General features: G+C 42.5%; 1 protein-coding gene across 1 annotated transcript in view; it reads left to right on the top strand.

Moving 5' to 3' along the window:
- Positions 1 to 25,295, top strand: part of megf11 (multiple EGF-like-domains 11) — a gene marked incomplete at its 5' end in the record, with an annotated part of 215,223 nt that overhangs the window by 89,323 nt on the left and 100,605 nt on the right. Inside the window, 3 exons of the mRNA XM_084334568.1 lie at positions 11,637 to 11,883; positions 13,544 to 13,664; positions 14,159 to 14,295. Of these exons, the coding sequence (XP_084190694.1) occupies positions 11,637 to 11,883; positions 13,544 to 13,664; positions 14,159 to 14,295 (505 nt within the window). The remainder of the gene's footprint in view (positions 1 to 11,636; positions 11,884 to 13,543; positions 13,665 to 14,158; positions 14,296 to 25,295) is intronic.

Here is a 25,295-nt window from a genome sequence, read left to right as displayed (position 1 = left end):
ACACACACACACACACACACACACACACACACACACACACACACACACACACACACACACACACACACACACACACACACACACACACACACCTAATAAATTGGCCACTGAGTGTAAGTTTGTCAATTCTCTGAGCACAGAATAAAGTAAATGGTCTTTTACAGTGTTGACAGAATCCGGCTATAGGGCGACAATAATGTGGTCAAGAGGCATGGGCCCTCATTCATCAACGTGTCTTACGCACAGATTTGTGCTTACCCTGTGCGTACGATCATTTCTAAGCAAAGAGTGGGATTCATCAATTTCAACTTGAACTTGACTTTGTGCTTATGTCTACGCACAGCTCTGAGCACACTTAGCTGACGTGGTAGAATATCGTTACTACGCACAAGCGCTCCTCAGTACATGCATTCGTTCCAATGCGGAAATAAAGACACTGGCGCGTGTTCTGTATGACCCCCGTAATTCATTATAGTTCATTGTGAAATAGCAACAGTAGTGTAATTATGGTCAAAACCCTATAAATAGCATTTGGAATAATAGATCTTTCTCTCAGAATGAATGCAGCATGGTTTATATAGCGTTATCGGAATATACGGGGTGTACTGGGTGTACTGGCTCCGCGTAGCTCAACTCGTTATTATTTTGCGCACAGACCGCAGAAACACGGGAACGTTTTGATTATATTTAAAAGGCTTTACGTTAAACGAAACAAGTGGAATTTCGAAGCTGTAAGCAGAATACAAGTCATATGAACACCCACGATATAGTGTTCTTCCCCCTTTTTACTGTATAAGAAAGAATAAAAAAACGCATTGCAATGACACCAGGGTGTATGTGTATTACAAAACCCTTGCAATAATGTGTCTTAAATGAATGAAAAGCATACATGCTCTGGACACAGAGCATATCGTGTGGGTGATATGACTTGTATTATGCTTACAGGATTCCACGTATTTAGTTTTACAATGTCAAAGCCTTTTAATGTAAATCAAAACGTTCCCGTATTTCTGCAATCTATGTGCAAAATAATAACGAGTTGAGTTCTAACAAAGAACATATTACATGCTGGTATGCTGATAGAGTAAACTATTATATGAATATGATATGATATAAGGTATACACTGGTCCGTCGCATACACTGGTATGCGCAAGTTACTGTTGCATAATGTAGGCTATGGCTGCTATTATATGTAATCCATATAGGCTACCTAATAGTATATGATTTTTAGAGGCATCTATTTTGTTGTCGGTAATACCGACAACAAAATAGATGCCTCTAAAAATCATATAGCCAATCGAACACAACTAATAAAGGCATTCATATTACAGCACGGTTATAATGACACACAACCAACGCCAAACAGTGGTCAACGAACGGTCTTTATTAGTATTTTGAGCTGTCCAGGCAGAATTGCAGCAATGGTCTTAGGGAGCCGTTGATATCTGACATCACCGTTTACAAGTCCGCCTTTTATTTATCCCATAACACGCGATAGTGTCTTCTTGGTTCGACAGCAGTGAACAATCTCCGTGAAGTTTCTCAGAGTTCCGCTCGGGTCAGTCCATTATTTCACATCCCATGGGGGGTGTTTCCTCACTTTCATGACCATATATGGATATCATGCACGAGCATTGACGGTAGAACAAAGTGGTATTCATCAACACGGAGGAGCATAGGACCTGTGTACGCACGGTTGATGAATCCCGATTCTTCTGTGCGTACACTGATTCTACATTCTGTGCTTACGTGTGGAAATAGAACATGTTCTACGTCCACGTTGATGAATGAGGGCCCTGGTTTCTATCTTGAGCCTTAACTGGCGTGGTTTATTTATTCACAAGGCAGAGCAGCAGTTCTATAGTTCTCCTCTCACTGAGAGGCTGGGGGAAAGAGAAAGAATGGGAGGAGACATCTCTATTTATACTCGCCACCTGGTGGTGTTCCTGAGTGGCTCCGCCTGGAGCGCCCTCTAGTGGAAACAGTTATATATGCAGTTAGACAGTTACTAGTGGAAACAGTTATATATGCAGTTAGACAGTTACTAACAATCCTACACAGAACCTCTGACTTCAACATACAGCCTTTTGGGCTCAGTTGTAGGCTAATGTGTTAATTAAACAGTGCTGAAATCGAATCCCCATGGTGGTTTATAGGCTTCTTAAACAGAGTCAAAAGTCTTATCGTGCCAATAATAAAGTACAGAAAATGGCATGAGAAAGGTCTTGAGAAAGCAGAAATAACACAGCAGAGGTGAATATTGAGTGTAGGAATCTTCATTTTATCTATAATAATTCTCAAGGGAACTGTATGTCACTTGAAGCATCTGAAATCTGATACTGTGCTGATACTGTGCTCAGCTACCGGTCTGTTTTCATATTTGTTTTCCTGTTATTCTGTTATTTCCTGTTGTTTGTTTTATATATGTGCACTGTGATTGGAAAGGACTCAGAACAATCACTTGAGGATCATTCTGATTGGCCTATCTCAACCCCCCCGGCTTCTTCTCTTCATCCCCCAATCACAACTTTTGCTTGAGAGCAACAGTTGTGATTTGAGGATCTAGAAAAGAAGGGCGGGGTTTGAGATACTGTAGGTCAATTATTCTCTCTTCTTATTACCATTATCCCTCTGTCAGGTGGTTAAAGCTGTATTGTGTACATTTTGTGAGGAGAAATGACTCTGAACAATTTACAATTATTCCTTCTTAGCTTATTACATCATACAATTAAATAAAAGAAATCAAAGAGTGTATGAACCAAACTAAATTGTTGACCCATCACGTGGAAACAACGCAGTGGGAACTTTCTTCTACAGTAATAATGTACATCTTGTGTAATCTTCCTCAGAGGACAGTGTTTTCCTCAGCTATGTAGTGCAGCTTTAACCCTTTCACTACCACACTACCGAAGGTTAATTTCACTACCACACTACATACGGTTAACCCTTTCACTACCACACTACATAAGGTTAACCCTTTCAATACCACATGTAGGCTCAATTTGCCTATCTAAGCCAGGATACGTCTTCAACGTGCTCACACCACATTGACTTGGGCTGTTTTGTTACTCACTGTTTGATGTTTGTTGATAGTTGTATCTGATGGGTTCGAACCGGTTGAGTTTTATGGAAGGAGTTGTGTAAAAGTTCCAAATAATAACGGGGAAAACAATGAAACAAAACAGGCTCCAGACTTGTACTAAAAGGGTTTCAAAACAAACAGGAGCAGCAAAAGGGTTTCAAATAAACTCAAAATGATTCTAAACAAAGTCTTTCTTTCAGTCTTTCATTCATTCAATCTGCGCTGTGTGTGTGTGTGTGTGTAGCAAGCGAGCGGTTGAAAATCTGTTTCTCGTCTGGTGTGTGCGCTTACACACAGCTGGGCCATAATTAAGAGGACCATGGTGCCATTTTTCGAGGCGACCAGTGGCGGCGCTATTTAGTCAAAAACTATTAAATCAAATGAAATGGCTCCTACATAACCGGCCCCTATTGTTATGGGCAGGCTCTAATAACAATACAAAATCAAAAAACTGCTGGAGCCATACAAAATGTTCAAAACAAAATAAATACTTGTGAGGTGGGAAACAGGCATGGTGTATAGGCCTGTTTGAATCTTCAGTACCTAATTTGAGTTTGGCACCAGCAGGCAAATCTTGCTGATGGGCCTTTCAAGTACACTGGTTTTTGTCTGAAGACGCACACTTCTCACAAGTCCTCTTGAGTCTGGCATTGTTTCCAGGACTCTAGCCAACATCCAGGATCCTCTTGGTGCATTCGTGTCAGCTATGATCACAATGTCTTCCTTTTCAAAGTTCCTGCGGATGCGGTTCCATTTTTGACGTACATTCATAAGAGGTAGGTATTCTTTTATCCATCTAGTCCAAAATAGGTCTGACAGGTACTGTACTTGTCTCCAATGGCGCTTTGCATACACATGGTCTTTTGGGAGGATAGCAGGGTGCTTTGCATCTTCTGGCATGGCTGCTCTGTTTAATCTCCCACCCACTCTTATGGCTTCGTTTTCAAGTTTGGGATCAAGCTTGTAGGTTGAACTGTGTTTCTGCATGTTCAAACTTCCTTTCTGCAATGTTTTGATTTCCTCTTGAAATCCTTGGTTGAAACAGAATTTTACAACGGCTATCTCTGAAATGTCCAGTTCATACAGAGAGAGGTTGTGTGCCTTTACAGTGTTTTTACATTTTTTCATCTCCACTTCAATTGTCCGTCTTTGTTTGTCTGCGTCTGGTTCTTGAATTTGCATCAGATCTTTCCTTTTTTTACTCAACTGCAAAAGGTGAGTTCTCAAATACAGCATCCATGCTACAGCTCTTTTCAATTTGTAGAAACTTGAGTAGTGGTGTATGAGAGTGCTAGTAGGATCTTGATCCATCATCTGAATGGTATTGACTGTAACCTTCTCTCTTTTGACTTCCGGATCGTCGGCTGGTATGGGGGTGAGATCAGCAGGTAAGTTAGGCCATGTCTCTTCTTTTTCCTGTAGGAAGTCCAGTCCCTTCTTCCAGTTTTCACATTTTAAAAATGCATCGGCTGTAAGACCTCGGGACACATGGTCTGCAGGGTTGATCTTGGTGTTCACTTGGGTTCTGAATGTATCTTCATCCACATTCCTGTTCACTTTCACTGCTAGTACTGCAGCAGTAAGTTCCATTCTGGGTATTGTAACCCGTTTCAAGGGGGCGTCTCTTGCCTTTGCCATGATTACACGCAGTCTGCGTTTCTTTGGGTGGCGTACTCCATGGTGAGTCCTTCTTTCCTCTAGATTTAACTGCTCTTGTGGCACAGCTTCAGCGTGTCCCTTTTGAATGACACTTTCAAGAAAGTCAGTGTACTCTTTGTGAAACTCCGGATCTTTCTTGAATTTCGTTTTTTGGATCATGAGGTCATTCAAATGTATTATTGATATGCGATTGCCGAAAATATGGGTTGGCTGCTTATGGCTTATTGTGGGTTTGTGTAGAAGCCCACTAACCACCCATCCAAGTCTTGTTTTACAGCTATTAATTACTGCCCACGGTTCCATAAACTTAGCTGCATCATTACCAATCAGGAGTCCAATATCTGCATCAATATATGGCAACTTAACCTCTTTTAGGTAGTTCCATTCTTGCACATCATCCTGAGTGGGAATTTGCTGCTTGGTTACAGGAATTTCTGTTTGAGTATAGAGTGATGGCAGTTTTAGGAAATCATCTCCTTCAAGACTTGACACTTCCAGCCCATTGATTCGGTTAATACATATGACCTTTTCTGGTCCTAGAGTACGAAGTAGGATTCGAGTTGGTGTCGGCTTAGCATTCAGTTGCTTCCTTAAAGCTTCAGTACAGAAGGTTCCAGTGCTTCCTGGATCAAGGAAAGCGTACGTTTGAAGTACCTGGTTAGAATTTGACAACTTGACTTGCACAGGAACAATTGACAGTTTCTGTTGGTCACCGGCCCCAGTATGAATAGGCCTTTTCATGGTGACTAATGCACTGCCCACCGACGTGCTATCGGTGCTTGGACTAGTTTGACTTGTATCTTTTTTAAATTCAATGTGCAACACAGTAGGATGCTTCTTTGTGCATATTTTACAAGTCACACGTTTTTTACAGTCCTTACTCATGTGACCCTGAGTCACACAACCGAAACATAAACCGTTTACTTTAAAGAACTCAACTTTGTCTTTGTGTATTTTCTTATCCAATGTCTTGCACAGATCTGTGCTGTGGTTTTCTTTGCAAAAGAAACATGTTTTCTGTTGCACGGCTGCAGAGCTGCTTGTGCTCGACTGTGACTTTGGTTCTGAGGATTCTGTTACTGTCGCAAAACTGCTCTTATAATTACCTTTAGTGTATGATGAAACTGCTACAGATTTCAAAATACTGTTTCGCGGAGGAGGGATTGTCCTCTTGTCTTTCGGTTTTGTGTCTTGTATTTCTCCAAAGAGGGGATCAATGGCAATGTTTGCTTGCCTTTCAATGAAATTTACAAGTTGTGGGAACTTAGCTCTTCTGTGTGTACGCTCATAGTAACCATATGCTACTGTCCTCCACCTTTCTCTGTGCTTGAATGGCAGTTTTGACAAGACAGATTTCAAGTGTGTAGGATTGTTCATGTCTTGCAGAATTTCATTATTGCTCATAGCATTGCAGCATGTTCTCAAAAAGAGTGAGTATTTGTGTAAGGCTTTACCATCTTCTGATCGGATTGCATCCCAATTCAGAATTTGTTCCTGATAGGCAGCAGCAATGAGAACCTCATTTCCAAAATGTTTGCGTAGCAGCCGTTTTGCTTTCACATAGCCTTTTTGGGAATCCATGTGAAGGCAGCTTCTCACAATTGCCTTTGGTTCTCCATCTGTAAACTGTTCAAGAAAGAGCAGTCGATCTCTGTTGTTACTTGTCTTGCTTTCTATACAATGTTCAAATGTACTAATGAAAGAGACATAACTTAATGGATCACCTTTAAAAACAGGAATCTCTCTAGAAGGCAAGAGTGAGAACCTCTGTTCTTGAATTAACATTTCTGTGATTTCATTTTGTTTTCTCAAAATGTCCATCATGGCTCCGCCTGGTTGAACATTAACCTGAGCACCATCTTGCAAGCCAAAGTTTGGGTTAGGCTGTTGGGGTTGTTGGTGAGCAACAGGCATTCGTGACCTTGTAGGCTGCTGAGCCATTTGTTTCTGTGGCTGCCGTAATTGGCCACTAGGGGCATGTTGAGACCTTCGTCTCAGTGGTGGATGGGAAGCTGCACCTTCAAATTAATAATGTTCATCATCATCATCATCATCATCATCATCATCATCATCATCATCATCATCATCATCATGTCTACATGTTTAGTAACATCCAGAACTTTTAACCTGGCATCAGCAGCTGCAATTTCCACTTCCAATTCAAATGCTTCCTTTCTTGCTTTGAGCTGTGCCTCCTGAAATTCAAATGCTTGTCTTTGCTTGAGATAAGCAGAACGTGTGGCTAGATTGGCTCTTTCGGCCTCTACCTGTCTTAATGCTGCGGTGCTTGAAGTGGATTTCATGCCAATTGAATTATTGCCAAATGATTTCACACTATGTGCTGGTGTCACTGCTGGTGTCACTTCTGGTGGCTTTTGTGCCATAGCTGCAGGGGCATTATTTATCCATTCTATAACCTTATCATGAAATTCACATATGATTTTGAACTTCGGCATGTACCACTGATCTTGTTCTTCTGACGCTTCCTCTTCTGATAACAGCTGCTGTACTGATTTGTGAAGTGATTTGAAGTCATTTGTTTTAGAATTAAAATTGTATTCTTGACCATAAGTGCTTGTAACACATTTCTTTTGCTTGTGAGTTGTCCAAGTTTAGCTTTTCTTCTATTACATTGCTTTTCATAATTAGCCTCAAGTGCCTGTTGCGTGGGTTTCACTTGTCTCTTTCCCTCAACCACAGGCAAGTTAACATTTTTATCAGAAGTGTGAACGGCGGTAACTTCAGTCACAATCACAGCTTCAGAATGGCCCAATTCCTCTTTATCCTGTCCAGACATCGTTATGGCTGCAATTATTTATCTATTTATAACGGTGCACAGGTTTATTTGATGACGACATATATTCCTTCAAATCCACTTTAAATGCGCGTCTTTGGCGTTCATTTATCCACATGATATCGCACATTGCATTATCTTTAACAGAATCACACATCCATTAGATACTTTGATCCTCCAATTCCATTTTGAAATGCGCGTCTTTGGCGTCCATTTATCCACATGATATCGCACATTGCATTATCTTTAATAGCATCACACATCCATTAGATACTTTGATCCTCCAATTCCATTTTGAAATGCGCGTCTTTCGCGTTCATTTATCCAATCATATGCACAGTCCATTGTTTTCAATAGCGTGACACATCCACTAGATCCTTTTGATACCATTTTAAATGCGCATTCTTTGCACGGTGCTGCTGTTGTAGCGTCACTACAGTCACTAAACTTTCTGTACACTTGCGTGTTCTCCAGCATCTGACGAATGTGATCGTCTGCCCAAATATCAACGAGGCAGTGTACCGAGTCATCGCTGCTCCACGTTGACCCACGGCTCACTATTATTATTATTATGTCGGTTTGCTAAATCGATTGCATTCTCACAGCATACGAGTCGCGTCGGGTTCGTTTGGAAGTGCGCCGAGACCACCCTCTCTAGGTGGTCTCGGCCCGCTTGTTTTGTTCCGCAACAGAATGTGATTGCTGTGTTCATATATGCCCAACTGAACCGAAATAGCGGGTAAACGCTCCAGGTTTCGGATCAACAGCTCCAAACGAGCCAGGTGTGAAAACGCCCTTATACAAGGAGTTGTGTAAAAGTTCCAAATAATAACGGGGAAAACAATGAAACAAAACAGGCTCCAGACTTGTACTAAAAGGGTTTCAAAACAAACAGGCGCAGCAAAAGGGTTTCAAATAAACTCAAAATGATTCTAAACAAAGTCTTTCTTTCAGTCTTTCATTCATTCAATCTGCGCTGTGTGTGTGTGTAGCAAGCGAGCGGTTGAAAATCTGTTTCTCGTCTGGCGTGTGCGCTTACACACAGCTGGGCCATAATTAAGAGGACCATGGTGCCATTTTTCGAGGCGACCAGTGGCGGCGCTATTTAGTCAAAAACTATTAAATCAAATGAAATGGCTCCTACACCACAGTACTGAAGGTTAACCCTTTCACTACCACACTACATAAGGTTAACCCTTTCAATACCATAGTACTGAAGGTTAACCCTTTCACTACCACACTACATGTTACGGTTTGTATGTGACCCCAACAGCACGACACCGGGTAAATCGTGATTTTTTATTGGATTGTCATGACAAACCAATTCTCTAATCCAACATATATGTAAAGAAACAACATACTCCAGTTAACGGTATATTTTTTTAATGATTCGTTACGGCGTAATCAATACTTAATTGCGTTAGATTTTTTATTTATTTTCTCCCATCCCCCAATTTAGTTGTTATGTAATTTCCCTCCTGGTCATTACTGTCGGTCTGGGGAGGGTATAGACTACATGCTGCCCTACTTTCGGTCTGGGGAGGGTGTAGGGGTCGGCAATAGGCGGCCCGCGGGCCGAAATGGGCCCGCCAGCAATCATTTCTGGCCTGTCAGTTTATTTTGAGAATATGATGTTTATTTTACGCGCAGGAAATATTCACTTGTGACGCCAGAGTGTCTTTGTGAAGCTGTATCTATCTATTCATCATATCTATGTCTGTCACTATAGCCAATTGAAATGCTAGAAATGGTCACGTGGACTGGGAGAACCAATGGATTTTCACTTTCACTTCCGCGTTTGGGATGCGATCATGCGAGCGACTAACATTTGCAAAAATGTGTTAAAAAAAATTTCTTTGCAACGGGGAAATACCAACTGAGGAGCCAGAAGAGGAGCCTACGACCTCCAAGACACATAAAGCTTCTTTTAATAAACAGGAGTCATACTTAAAATACGGGTTTATCGCAACAGGTGACTCTCGCGTGTTGACATGGCAACACGAGGCAATGAAGCAACTGTGTTCAAGTTGGCAGAAGATAAAGTAGTTGCATTCAACGCGAGTGGACATTTGACATGTTTCAAACATTAGCAGGGATTTTGGAGGACCGAAACAGAAACAATAATAAGCTCAGGGCAGGGCTGCATTATGGTGAGTTGTGTTTTAATAATAATAATACATTCGATTTATAATACACCCGCCGCGGTGCTGCAAATCAAATGCCCACCCTACTGATCTGTTCATGTGTTATAATAATAATAATACATTCGATTTATAATGCGAGCACCTGCATTAAAATTAAATGACTGATCTGTTCATGTGTTATGCACCCGAGAGGCACTTTATAATAGAAAAAAGACAGTGCAAACAGTTTATTATGCCTATGCAGCTCGTTTATTTTGACAGAGTTAAAATTTTTTCACTATGATTATATTAAATTAGCCATTGTTTTTCGTCCTGGCCCGCCATTCAATGGCTTGGGGAAAATTTGGCCCGTGAGCAAACCTAATTGCCGACCCCTAGACTATCACATGCTGCCCTACTGTCGGTCTGGGGAGGGTGTAGACTATCACATGCTGCCCTACTGTAGGTCTGGGAGGGTGTAGACTATCAGATGCTGCCCTACTGTAGGGCTGGGGAGGGTGTAGACTATCACATGCTGCCCTACTGTCGGTCTGGGGAGGGTGTAGACTATCACATGCTGCCCTACTGTCAGTCTGGGGAGGGTGTATATACTAACACATGCTGCCCTACTCTGCGGTGGTGTATATACTCCCCCTCAAATGTATATACTCTCTTTTTAGACTCCTTTTGTACTCATAAACAGTACTGTATATTTGTAGATCTGGTATGTCATAAATGTCTAGATGTAGCAGTACTGTCTATCTGTATGTCATGTATGTCATATATGTTATGATGAATTGAAAATGGGGGACCCTGATGTAAACAAGACGAAGGTCTTTCTCTGGTCTGCATCCCCTTAACAATTGTGTGTATTGAGCCGTACTGTATTGTACCCATTCTGCAATCTGTTAATAAAATGTTCAATCAATCAATCAATCAATCAATCAATCAATCAATCAATCAATCAATCAATGGTAGGCCGGTTCTTAGACCTCTACACTGGATTTTGGTCGTCTGGTAATCAGATGGTTCCCAGTTCAATTCCGGCTCCACCCGGCAGTGTGTCAAAGTGTCCGTGATCAAGACACTTAACCCCTAACTGCTCCTGATGAGCAGGTGGAAGGGAAGGGAGGAGAATGGGAGGAGAGGAAAGGAAAGGAAAGGAAAGGAAAGGAAAGGAAAGGAAAGGAAAGGAAAGGAAAGGAAAGGAAAGGAAAGGAAAGGAAAGGAAAGGAAAGGAAAGGAAAGGAAAGGAAAGGAAAGGAAAGGAAAGGAAAGGAAAGGAAAGGAAAGGAAAGGAAAGGAAAGGAAAGGAAAGGAAAAGGAAAGGAAAGGAAAGGAAAGGAAAGGAAAGGAAAGGAAAGGAAAGGAAAGGAAAGGAAAGAAATGGAATGGAATGGAATGGAAGAGAAGAGAAGAGAGGAGAAGAAAAAGTAACTGAAGGGACTTAGGTTCCCAGTTCAATTCCAGCTCCTCCCGGCAGTATGTCAAAGTGTCCTTGTTCAACCCCTAACTGCTCCTGATGAGCAGGTTGGCACCTTGCACGATCGCCTCTGCCATTGGTGTGTGAATGAATGGGTGAACGTGAGGCATAATTTGTAAAGCACTTTGGATAAGTGCAGTCCATTTAGCATTCAGAGAATACAGAGGAACTACAGCGTTTCCAGTATTGAGCGTACTGTAGGTCCATGTGAACTTGCTGGAAAATGAACATGTACCAAAACGTACTAATACTATTTTTGTCATCGGAAAAAACAAGATAATTTTGTGGCACCTCTTGTGTACTTCGCATTGCTGTTTCTCATCTGAAAAAGCTAAATAAATATATAAATAAATGAATCCAGGCTCGTGCCAAGTAACATCAGAGGGATACTGAGGTAATTCAGGACACTGAATCGATCAGCGGTTACTCTGAAATACGCTTCAGTTCAGTTATATTATTTTCTAAGGGGATTCCACTCGTCTTTGTATCCGCAGGCTGTGAAAGCGACTATTGGGGGCCGCACTGCAGTAACCGGTGCCAGTGTCAGAATGGGGCCAAGTGTAACCCTATCACCGGCGCCTGCGTCTGCACTGGCGGCTACCAGGGCTGGCGCTGCGAGGAGCCCTGCGAGCATGGTTACTACGGCAAGGCCTGCCAGCTATCCTGCAAGTGTCTCAATGGCGCCACCTGCCACCACGAGACAGGGGAATGCATCTGTGCGCCAGGCTACACGGGGGCTTTGTAAGTGTCAGAGAAAGGCTTATCGCACACACACACACACACACACACACACACACACACACACACACACACACACACACACACACACACACACACACACACACACACACACACACACACACACACACACACACACACACACACACACACACACACACACACACGCACACAATTCAAAATGTAATCTGAAATCGCATGTTCAAATGATGGAGCATTTATTCTCTATTACTTGTTAAGATAAGATAAGATAAGATAAGATAAGATAAGATAAGATAAGATAAGATAAGACAAGACAAGACAAGATAAGACCAGACAAGATAAGATGTTCCTTTATTGATCCCATAGCAGCATGGGGGAGGGGGGAGGGGATGTACAGGAATGGGCAGGGTAATAGAAGAAAGACATAAATATAGGCAATAAAATGTAATCTGAATATAAAAATATGAGAAAAAATAAACAGTGTAAACAGGTGCAGATGAGGGCCTGTAAGCCCTATCGGTTATAATATATGTTACAATAAATATAGGCATTAAAAAATAAATGTAATCTGAATATATACTACATGTACTGTATGAGTAAAGGTAAACAGTATACAGAAGGTGCAGGTAAGGGTCTGTACCCTAACTGGCATGATATACTTTGTACGTATGGATAGGATAGGACAGCCTTCTTATACCGCAACGTTTTTTTTATTAGAATTTTGAATAAATACATAAATAAATCAATACAAATGACTGAATTGATTGTATAACTGAAAGTGAATGAAACACAACTCTTGATAGCTTTGGGTATGATCTCCAGCATAATAGATGATTGCACACTTTGCTTAGCTCTGGTCACAGCACACAGCGTTTGTCTGAGAGTGCAAAGTGTCTGTGTGCACGTCAGTAATCTTGAATCTTGTAATGACTTTTTTTTTTTTTTTTTTTTTTTTTTTTATTATTGCAAAACAAAATTAAGTCAGTACTCAACACACAATGCATAATGAAACTAACAATTAAGGTGGTTAAAATGACATGCAAGTACAGAAACAGAAAACAAAAAAAATATATAATAATATTTTACCGTATACAGTGTATATCCAACGAAATTACCAATTATACCAATGTCTTATACAGGATATACCCCTAATACCTATTATCTAAAACCCTACACACATATGCTCCAGCTCGAACCCCCCCCCCTCCCGGACCCCTCCTTGGATAGTACCTCCATTATCCCTCACTCCTAACCAGACCAAGCTAGCTTTTATTCTCTCCACCACTTCTAACCACATTGACATTTTGGATTCGTTGAGACCCAGAATTCTTGCTGTAGATATTTCTTGATAAATCACATCGAGATATGTAAGAAACCAAACCTTCCGGCACATTTTTTCCGGTTGAAACCAGCGTGATGCGATCAGCTTTTTAGCTACTGTGATACCCGATAAAACCAATCTCTTTAGCTGTGGATTTACTGCAAACTCAAAAACATCATTCAATAGTAATACAGAGGGGTGTACCGGTATATTCCAAGATACGAGTTTTGATAATTGATGGGTCACATCTTTCCAGAATGCCTTAACTGGTGGGCAGTCCCAATACATGTGCATAAATGTCCCTTGTAATTGTAATGACTCTTTGAGTGGTTTTGTCATTCATGGTTTCTGTGCCAGCAGCTGTGGCGAGCGCTGTCCCTCCGGTAGCCACGGGCCACAGTGTGAGCAGCGCTGCCCCTGTCAGAATGGAGGAACCTGCCACCACATCACTGGAGAGTGCTCCTGTACTGCTGGCTGGACGGTAAGGTTCTGAACGGAGATGGGAAAGGGAAGGGAATAGAATAAACAGAGCGTAACATGTGCTGAGGTTCACCTCATATGTCTCAGTTTGTGACAATATAAAATAGGCATCTTAAACAAAGTGAACTGTTCCTTTAAGTGTTATTACCATATAATAAATTAAAACAAGTTAAAATGCATTATTACTTTTCAGAAATGTAATGGCATCAGTGGGAAAAAACAGTTCTTAATGTCTGAGAAGGGAATTTCCTTGAGATGCAATAATGTGTTGTTTTCATCATTTGTGTTGGATGTATTCATTTTCCTTTAGCTATTAAGTGCGGGAGTCAGGGACTTGCAAGAGTTGGAATATCAGATGGAGAATAACTCTAACTTCCTTTTTACTTTCATGAAGCAACACACCTTGTCAGTCTGCAGATGGAGGGGCTCTCTGCTTGCTTGCTTCAGTTGTGACTAATGCACCTTGTACGGTTCTCTGCCTCTCCTTTTCCACAGGGCTCTGTCTGTGCCCAGCCGTGCCAGTTTGGCAAGTACGGCATCAACTGCAGCAAGGACTGCTCATGTCGTAATGGCGGCCTTTGTGACCACATTACTGGTCAGTGCCAATGTGCGGCGGGCTTCAGTGGACGGAGGTAAGCAGTTTATATTGTACACCTGCCAGACTGCTCAGTTCACTTTTTATATGGAAAAGCCTTCTGTCAAGTACTCTGTGTAAACGTTTGTGCTCTTAATTTGAAAATAGGTCAGACAATTGAATGATTTGTTTATACTGGTCTTTAATGCAAAAGGATGATTCCATGCATGTTACATGTTAAACCGATATCCATCAACCTATTCTCTTTGTTGACTTCTAAATGAGGCACAATCCTGACCCTGTCTTTCAAAGAGGAAATGTAAGGTTGGCATACTCTCTCGCTCAAGGCTAAGTAACATTTATAAATGTCCATTAGTCTATTTGAACGTGTATTGGAAGCTTTTAATAGGGGTGTTTATGTTTAATTAATCTCTTATTTCACGCCGGCCAGAAAGTGTCCATGTCTTTAGCCTCCATTCATCCCCCTCCTCTCCCAGCCTGTTCATTGATCTCACCATGGGCTACATGCTGTTTGGGCTCTGCTCATTAATTATAAGTAATGGGCTTTTATTAAGGGCCCATTGAAATCCCCGGATCTATTTAGTTCCTTGAGCCTGCTGGAGAAGCCCAGAGCAGCCTGGGTTTATTAGTTCGGCTAAAGCGATTGTCTCCTGGATGAAAACACTTCCTGGGCAAGACTTTCCTTTGCTTTATTATTTTGCAAAATTGCCCTCGTTCATTTTGTCGGTGGCAGGTGAATTAACCTGCCAGGAATAATCTAAGATTGTGTTAGCCCTCACCCTGGTGCCTGGTGTAATCATACCAGGGTCCCCTGATAAGTATAAAGCCAGTGTAATTTAAACATGAAACATAACTAGCCTGTTTTACAATTTAATTGAGGTATTTGTCTCCTTCCTAATGGCTTTGTTGGACATTTGAGATGGATGCCCTGGCAAGACTTTATATTTAAGTTCTAGCAAGTGTCTCATTGAGCAGCACATCCGAAGAACCCCCACAAGCTTGTGTTGTAATTATTGTAGCTGAGGACTGCTGCTGTGCCTCGTCCAACCCCTGTTGAGAAACAGAGAAGCCCTGCCTGCTAGCGGCTGCCCTCTCACCTCAGCTTGGCATCTCTATCTTGTTACACCGACATATTCCACCAGAATGTAATTTTATGGCAATGTAACACAGAAATACCCAGGGGCGAATTCACAAAGGGATTGCGTGGCTTTTTCTGATGCTATGCCGGCACAAATAGCTCTGAAACACAGTTTGCTATTCACAAAGGAAGTGCAATGGGTGAAATGAGGTGGTAACTGTGTTGCCCCTCAGCATTGCGTCTCGGTGCGTCTGTGGTATTTGCGGGGATTTAAATGAGGTATTATGGGCGGAACATGTGCCCCTTTCTATGCAAATGAGCCTCATCCAAAAACACTCCCAATTCACAAAGGTTGGCGCTAATTGCACTGCGCAGTTAAAGCGACGCTATTTACGTCTTGAGAGATTTGGTGGTAACTAAGCACATTTATAAAGGGGTGTCGTGTCATTGCCAGCGTCTCGGGTGATCATGGCAGCAGTAATTGTTGACAGCCAAAGACATCGTAATGCCAGGCGTGCTTGTGAAAGAATATTTCTAAGGAGAATATCACTTTTTGATTTAAGCGAGACCCAAATCATCCGGAGACACAGGTTGCCAGTTCAAGCAATTCTTGATCTACTCATTGTTATGGGTGTTGAACAACATGTTTATACTCCAAACCCTTGAGGCATGAAGTGAGGCATAATATTTAGATAGTTATTGCTAAACCAACCAAACTTCACATACATGTTTGGGAGGGTGCTGGAATTGTGTCAGACCACATATCCCATAGCTCTGTATGGTATGTACAATAATGCTGTATATACCATATATATATATATATTGTTTACATGTTGCGTGCATATCCCCTCGCTACTTTCCATTTCCCCACGTGGAATGCACACGATAAGCAGAGTGAGCATATACAAAGCTGCCGGATGGCATACCTGGAGGGGTAATCAGGGCATCAGGACCAGCTAACTGAGGTGTTTACTGACATCTTCAACCTGCCGCTGGCCTCAGAGACAGTACCCACATGCCTAAAAACCACTACCATTATCCCTGTTCCTAAAAAGTCATCAGTAACTTGCCTGAATGACTACCGCCCCATTGCTGTCACTCCCGTTATAATGAAGTGCTTTGAGAGAATTGTACTGAACCACATCAAGGCTACCATCCCCCCCTCACTTGATCAACATGAAATCAAGGATGATATTGAGCCAGCCACCCAGAGATCCCATGCAATCTTATTTATTATTTAAATACTGTTATGTAAGATGAATAGATCTGTAGGCCTGGGCTACAATAATTTTTTTTATAAATTCAACCTGTTTTATTGTAATATACAACGTGATAAAACTGACTCGATCTGCTTCGTGCTGCGTAGGGGCTTGCAGCTCGATAACCATTTATAGGCAGTTTGTGTTTTATTAAAATCATGTTATTCAGCAGTAGGCTATTATGAGCAAATGAAATTCGTTAGATTGGACATTTTGATTCATTATATCAAGCAGAGAACTGAGAAATTCACCACTACTGATAAATTAAGTTATTTCAGAACACTGCCTATTGAATAACATGACAAATGAGTGCATAAAAAAAGCAATGAGTGCTTGAGAGGTTATATACCTAACAAAGAAATGCTTCAAATACTTGCATGAATAGAACAATTAGATTAGACATTTGATTATGTATGTCATCATGCAGAACAAGCACAATAAAACGAAAATAAGTTTGGCATCTAACCCATTATTATTTATTTATCCCAAATTAACATTCCAATGGCCGGTCTGCAGGCAATGAAAAAAGCAATGAGTGCTTGAGAGGTTATATACCTAACAAAGAAATGCTTCAAATACTTGCATGAATAGAACAATTAGATTGGACATTTGATTATGCATGTCATCATGCAGCACAATACAACGAAAATAAGTTTGGCATCTAACCCATTATTATTTATTTATCCCAAATTAACATTCCAATGGCCGGTCTGCAGGCAGTCAGCCCTTGCACATTGCAATACATTAACAGCCGTCTATTATAATCAAAACATTTTTTCACCAGTTAATCTGAAAGGCGTGCTGATTAGCAGTAATGCAATGTCATGATTGTCGATTGATGGGAGTATCGATAAATAGACAAATTTGTTTATGTAGGCTATATTCAATTAAGCAGCACATAATGACGAACTAATTTAGTTAATTAATAACTAACATAAATAGCATGGTAATAATACTTAGGTTATTGATCAATGAATGTATTGATAAATAAATGTTTATTATAAATGATACACCAGTAGAAGTCATGTTATTTCCTCATTGTGAACTTGCTACGCAATTGTCGCTTGAAAATGCTGTGTGGGTTCTCTGATTCATAACAATGGAAGCAATAACATTCTATCGGTCGCCTGGCAAGAATCACCCGCCGTGTGCATTGGATTTAAGAGCTTCCCTCTCCCTCATTTCGGGTTTATTTCCCCCCCTTCCTAATATCTGCCAACAGCGCTGCAAGGTGCAAACTGCTCCGCGAGCCAACTCCGCTGGAGCAAATCAGGAGCAAATTGCACACATATGGGCGTGTTTGTGCTAGTATATCATCCGCGCAATATGCTTAGTTAATTAGGCTTGTTTGAGATTGCTAGGCCTACGTAGGCCTGCGCAGTTCTATATCATACTAGCTTCCGCTCAGCGTCATCTGCACTAACCTCACCTTGTGCATTGCACTGAATAAAAATTCACAATGTACCTTTACATACCAACATTCGTCTGGCCACACCCCTATCTGCTACCTTCATAAGCAGGTGTGTGGCCACACACTCGCCTCCTTCTTCACTTTCACCACAAGGAAGTGCCTGTTATATACATCACTTGACGAGGTTGTTTAGCTGAAGAGAGGAAAACAGAAGACAAGGAGATACGTTGACATTATATCTTTATTTTCTCTCTCACTATTTTCGAGAAAATACGGCGATATTGTCTTCGTCACTAGAGTGTCTGGAAGATGATGATCATTCTGACCTCCACCGGCTTTTTCGTATTAGGGGCTCGCGCCGCTGATATACTCCCCACCTGCAGTCCTCCTTGCTGCGGCTGGATAGGTATTGAACCTCCGGTCATACAGCTGGACTGTGGGAGGCACCGGCTGTTGTGAGAAACCGGTTGCTTCCGAGCTGGGTGAGTACTGTTTTGCTTGCGAGCACTAGTTGTCTGTTAATGCTATGGGGGTTAGCTGACAATTTTACGAAGGCCGGCCCCAGATTGGGGTCCTCTGCTCGGCTTCTTAAGCGGCGGACATGGGATCTTGGTCTGACGCCCATGATGGTCAACCTAGTGGGCCGCGACCGAGACCTGGTTGAACCCGGGATTCTCTGGACAAGTGGATGCTTCTCTGTCCCGTGCAGGCCCCATCTTTCACATGAATGTGGAAGTACACCCTAAAGCACGAGGAAAAGTGGGCATGGATCTTCGTTATCGGAAGTTCCATGCTCATGTCGGCTGCAGCCCATACGGGAATTGTGCCGACTTCGCTGCATGTCTGGTAAATCACTGTTGAAAACTGTGTTGACATTTATTTTTCTCTTCCCTCTTAGGATGGGGAGGGACTCAGGCGGCGGCCTGTCTGAAGTGTGGCTTATTATGTCGTTGTGTACAGTTCAGGTGATAGCTGCTTAGCTGGCATGCTAGTTTGTGGCCTACTGTTGTTAGCCAGTCAGCTGTTAGCTGTGGCGCTAGCTCGTTGTGTTCACTAGGCTAGGAAACGTTAGCTTGTTGCAATCAGTCGGGCAGCTGTTAGCTTAATCCTACACTGTTGAACGTTACTGTGACTATAACATGCCTTAAACACTCTGACTACGACGTCATCTTTGACAGAGGATGTTAGTCGACCCTACACCCGGGTGCCATGCCAGCGAGAACTTCGTCAACATGGAGAACGGCGGCTGGGTGGCGTAGCGGATATTACCCTCGTCACCAGCGCAGGAGATGCCGGGTTCGACTCGGTGTCCCGTTGACCAGTGTTGCAGTCCTCTCGGCCTGCGCTCAGGGTGAAGGTAGGAGTCCTGACCGGACTTTAAACACTTCTTCTTTTCTTCCCTTCTAAATATTTTGTAATAACGATGTTTCCAAAACGTGTGTTGCTGCAATACATTGAGGATACGACGCGTGTTGTGTGTGAATTGTCTTGTCACTGGTATAGCTTCTCTCTCCATAGAAAATCGGCGTTGTTTTTTACATGTGTAAAAATGAACTGGTTAGTTGTGATGAGAACATGTGTGTTCATGTAACATTTGTAACGTGGGTGAACTCACAACTAAGAGGGTTAATTAACCTGTGAAGCTATACTTAGTGAGATGTGATTGAGGAATGAATCTTTTTCTCAGCCTGTGATGACAATGAACAGCATGTTCACATATTAACAGGGGTACCTGTTCAACCTGGTCGTATCAAGGGTAAGGTAGGAGGGGTGACCCCCCCGGTTTCCCTGGGGCTTCCCCCCCTCCTCTCAGACATGTTTGTTTACAATATATTGTGTCACTGTGTTTGTGGGGATACGATGTAACCCTCAGCTTAAGTTGCTGGGGTTGTGCTTCCGCTTGAGAAACTATTCTTTTCCTAAAGAAAAGGTTGTTTGGTCACTTATCATGTGTGCTTAGCAAGGCCTGTGGCCAATACGTAATCAAGGACTTATGTCTCTCTCGTTATGAAAAACGGCGTTCCTCTGTAGTAAGAGTGTACTTTTGCCATTTTTTTTTGTGATGAAGGGTTGTGTGTGTCACAACCTGCTTATGAAGGTAGCGGATAGGGGTGTGGCCAGACGAATGTTGGTATGTAAAGGTACATTGTGAATTTTTATTCAGTGCAATGCACAAAGTGAGGTTAGTGCAGATGACGCTGAGCGTCACTAGTATTCATAGAACTACGGTTATATTCATAACCTTACGTTTTGACTACCGCCTTGCCAAGCGCGTTGCATGATGGTTAGAAGCCAGGTTGCGGACCATTGGGGACAGGGCTTTTAGTGTCGCTGCCCCCACCCTTTGGAACTCCCTCCCCATGGACAATATCTGAAATGCGAACTCTCTTACCCACTTTAAAAACCTGCTGAAAACCCACCCCTTCACCCAGGCATGTGGTATCTGATGCTCCTTAGCATCCTATTCATTCTGTTTGTTCTATTTTGTTTTGTTCTGTTGTTGTTCTGTTCTGTTTTTGTAATTTGTTTCTCAGTTTAGGCCACCATTATCCTCTCCCCCCCTCCCCTTTTATTGTAAAGCACCTTGGGTATGTGAAAGGCGCTATATAAATCAAAGCCATTATTATTATTATTATTATTATTATTATTATTATTATTATTATTATTATTATTATTATTATTATTATTATTATTATTATTATTATTATTATTATTATTATTATTATTATTATTATTTATTATTTATTATTATTATTATTATTATTATTATTATTATTATTATTATTATTATTATTATTATTATTATTATTATTATTATTATTATTATTATTATTATTATTATTATTATTATTATTATTATTATTATTATTATTATTATTATTATTATTATTATTATTATTATCAATTTTAAAACAATTGCTGGAAAGGGATACAACTCTGGTCTTGCACTGGCTTTAATTAGTTTCTTGTTTTTATTGATTAAATTATTTAGGGAAATTCCTTAAATATACAATGGAGCCCTTGCCATGCCCAATTGATGCCTATGGTCCCAGAGCAACACAACTTGCTGGGTGAGTTCAAAACACCCCAGACTACTCAGGCTGCAAGAATTACAATGATCGACCAGATGGTGGCGCTGCAAGCATTTCTATTGTTTTGGTCAATAATTCCTAAACCTAGAATCGAAAAAACACTTTCCTTAGAATCCTTCTCCTTCAATCTTAGGTGAGTGTATTGCATAGGCTCAGTTACATTTCTGCCATGATTTGTGATTTGAGAGTTTTTGAAATATTTAAAATGTTATGGGTGTTGAACAACATGTTTATACTCCAAACCCTTGAGGCATGAAGTGAGGCATAATATTTAGATAGTTATTGCTAAACCAACCAAACTTCACATACATGTTTGGGAGGGTGCTGGAATTGTGTCAGACCACATATCCCATAGCTCTGTATGGTAGCATGTACAATAATGCTGTATATACCATATATATATTTCCCCACGTGGAATGCACACAATAAGCAGAGTGAGCATACACAAAGCTGCCGGATGGCATACCTGGAGGAGGGGTAATCAGGGCATCAGGACCAGCTAACTGAGGTGTTTACTGACATCTTCAACCTGCCGCTGGCCTCAGAGACAGTACCCACATGCCTAAAAACCACTACCATTATCCCTGTTCCTAAAAAGTCATCAGTAACTTGCCTGAATGACTACCGCCCCATTGCTCTCACTCCCGTTATAATGAAGTGCTTTGAGAGAATTGTACTGAACCACATCAAGGCTACCATCCCCCCCTCACTTGATCAACATCAGTTTGCCTATCGCTCCAATAGGTAGACAGAGGATGCCATCTCCACTGCACTTCATTCCGCCCTCACTCACCTATGTCAGAATGCTGTTCATTGACTAGAGTTCAGCATTTAACACCATCATCCCCTCAAAGCTGGTCCCCAAACTACTCCATCTTGGCCTGAACACAACACTCTGTGATTGGACCTCAGACTGTCAGGTTGGGAAATTACACCTCCTCCACCCTGAACCTGAGCACAGGTGCCCCTCAGGGCTGTGTGTTGAGTCCTGTCCTCTACTACTCCCTATTCACCCATGACTGTGTGCCTGTCCATGAATCCAACAACATCATTAAATTTGCGGACGACACCACAGTGGTATACCTTATATAGCTTATAGGCCGGATCTCTGATAACAACGAGATGGCATACACGGATGAGATCCAACACCTATAGCATCATGGTGCTCCAACAACAACCTTGATCTCAATGTAAAAAAAACAAGGAAATGATAGTGGACTTCAGGAAATAAGAAATATATAACCCCATCTACATCAATGGCGCTGAGGTCGAGCGTGTGTCAAGTTTGAGGTTTCTGGGTGTCCACATCGCTGACAACCTGATATGGACCCTGAACACTTCCTCCCTGATAAAGAGGAGGCTAACAAGAGCCAACCTGTCGAAAAAACACCTCGCCGCTGCACTACAGAAAGCATTTTAACATCCTGCATAACGGCGTGGTATGGCAACCAGAAGGCCCTGCAGCGGGTAGTTAAGGCAGCAGAGTTCACCATCGGCACACAATTTCCCACTATCAAGGACATCTACCTGAAGTGCTGCATGTGGAGAGGGCACAACATCATCTGTGACCCTACCCACCCCTGCAATGGACTGTTTGTTCCCCTGCAAAGTGGGAAATGGTACGGGTGTCTCCGGGTTCGCACCACAAGATTCAAAAACACCTTTTTCCCCAGGACTGTAACCCTGATGAACTCTGCACTCTAACTTTACCCATCTGTAGCAGGGTGGATTATCCCTGCTTCGTGGGAACGGTTGCTGGCAGTCAGGAGGTAGCTGGACACAGTAGAACTCTGTCTGACGACGACACAGATTCTCTATTCCGCGACACAGATAACATTAATGTCTACACGGAGGCAGTGCTGGACTATGTTTGTACTTTGGTGGAAGAAACAATCCCCACCACCAAAATGAGAGTTTACCCAAATCAAAAACCCTGGGTAGACAAATTCGTCCGTGAAGCTCTGAGAGAGCGCACCAAAGCATACAACGACGGCCTAGTGGCAGGCAACATGAATGACCACAAGGTGGCGCGACACAACGTAAGGAGGACAGTGACAGAGGCCAAACGGCGCTACAGGGATAAAATTGAACTCCAGTTTGAACAAGCTGACTCTAGAGCTATGTGGCAGGGGCTCAAAACGATGACAGACTACAAAGGCGCCTCCCTCAAACTGAACAGTGACATCTCCTTAGCAAATGACCTCAATACCTTCTATGCAAGGTTTGATGCTGGTAATAACAACACCAGCCCACAAGCCACGGCAATGGGGGGGGGGGGGGGGGGGTCGGCTGCTGATGGAGACGCAGTGTTCAGGGTAACAGAGCATGAGGTGAGGCGGACCTTTAAAAAAGTGAATATCAGGAAGGCAGCAGGTCCGGACGGCATCCCCGGCCGCGTCCTAAAAGTCTGTGCCGACCAACTGGCCCCAGTATTCACTGACATATTTAACCTGTCCTTAGAACAGGCTGTCATCCCCACCTGCCTGAAGAAGTCCACTATTATCCCTGTACCCAAAAAATCCAAGCCTGCTTGCCTCAACGACTACCGCCCTGTAGCTCTCACCTCCATAGCCATGAAGTGCTTTGAGAAGCTAGTAAAGGGCTACATCTGCTCCTCCCTCCCCATCAACATGGACCCCCTGCAATTTGCATACCGCCCCAACAGGTCCACGGAGGACGCCATAGCCCATGTGCTGCACACAGCAGCATCACACCTGGACAAGAGGCAGGGGAACTATGTGAGAATGCTATTCATCGACTACAGCTCGGCATTCAATACCATAGTCCCCTCCATACTCATAGCCAAGCTCAGGGACCTGGGCTTGAACTATGACCTCTGCCAGTGGGTCTTGGACTTCCTGACTGGCAGACCCCAGGTGGCGAGAGCAGGCAACTGCACCTCCTCATCCATCACCCTCAACATAGGGGCCCCCCAGGGCTGTGTTCTGAGTCCCCTCCTCTACTCCCTGTACACACACGACTGTGTGGCTCAGCGGAGTAGCAATACAATCATCAAATTTGCTGACGACACAGTGGTGGTGGGCCTGATCTCTGCCAACGACGAGAGGGCCTACCTGGAAGAGGTCAAGGTCCTGGCGGGATGGTGCCAGGAAAACAGCCTCTCCCTGAACGTCAGCAAAACAAAGGAGATGATTGTGGACTTCAGGAGGTCGGGGGTCAAGGACTACAGCCCCCTCAGCATCGACGGGGCACCGGTTGAGAGAGTCAACAGCTTTAAGTACCTCGGAGCCTACATATCCGAGGACTTGACATGGACCACACACATTGACAGTGTTGTGAAGAAGGCACGACAACGCCTCTACTTCCTCAGGCGCCTAAGGAAGTTCCAAGTCAGTCAGAAGATCCTTAAGAACTTCTACTCATGTACAATAGAGAGCATCTTGACTGGCAACATCACCTCCTGGTTTGGGAATAGCACTGCACAAGACCGAAGCAGACTACAAAGAGTGACACGTTCAGCCGAACGCACAATTGGAGGGGGGCTCCCCACCCTCCAGAACATTTACAACAAGCGTTGCAAGGGCAAGGCTAAGAGAATCATTAAAGACTCCAGTCACCCGAACAACTGCCTCTTTGAACTGCTGCGGTCAGGCAAGCAATACCGGAGTCTCAAGGCGAGCACAGAAAGACTCAGAAGAAGCTTCTATCCCCAGGCCATCAGGCTGCTAAACGAACAATGAACACTACACAACAACAACCACCAAAATGCACATAGCACACACATCCACACGCACACACTCACTTTAAACAAACACACTGTAGCACCCACTCCACACACTTTATAGCACACACCCACTTTAAACAAACACACTGTAGCACCCACTCCCCACACTTTATATGTATTGATGAAGGATTGCACTACAACTCGTACACCTTACTGTAAATTGTACCTAAATTGTACCTCATCCCATTTCTGCTTTGCACTATATAGTACTGTACATTAGTACACTGCATAGTATTGTATATTATATGGTAACTCAGAACATTGTACATATGTCTATACCGAACACTGTGACCTCATTTTCTTCTTCTAAATTACATGCTATACTATGTTATTTGATGTTATTTGATACTATCTTGTCTTAGCACAGTCTCTGGAGCGTAACAGTAAGAAGCATTTTGTATGAAAGTATTCTGTACTTCTGTATGACAACTATTAAAGAAACTTGAACTTGA

This window comes from Notolepis coatsorum, assembly GCF_963971535.1.
Source record: "Notolepis coatsorum genome assembly, chromosome: 18".
NCBI classification, from domain to species: domain Eukaryota; kingdom Metazoa; phylum Chordata; class Actinopteri; order Aulopiformes; family Paralepididae; genus Notolepis; species Notolepis coatsorum.
Note: the sequence above shows the minus strand (reverse complement) of the source record. Positions and strands in the feature narration are given on the sequence as shown.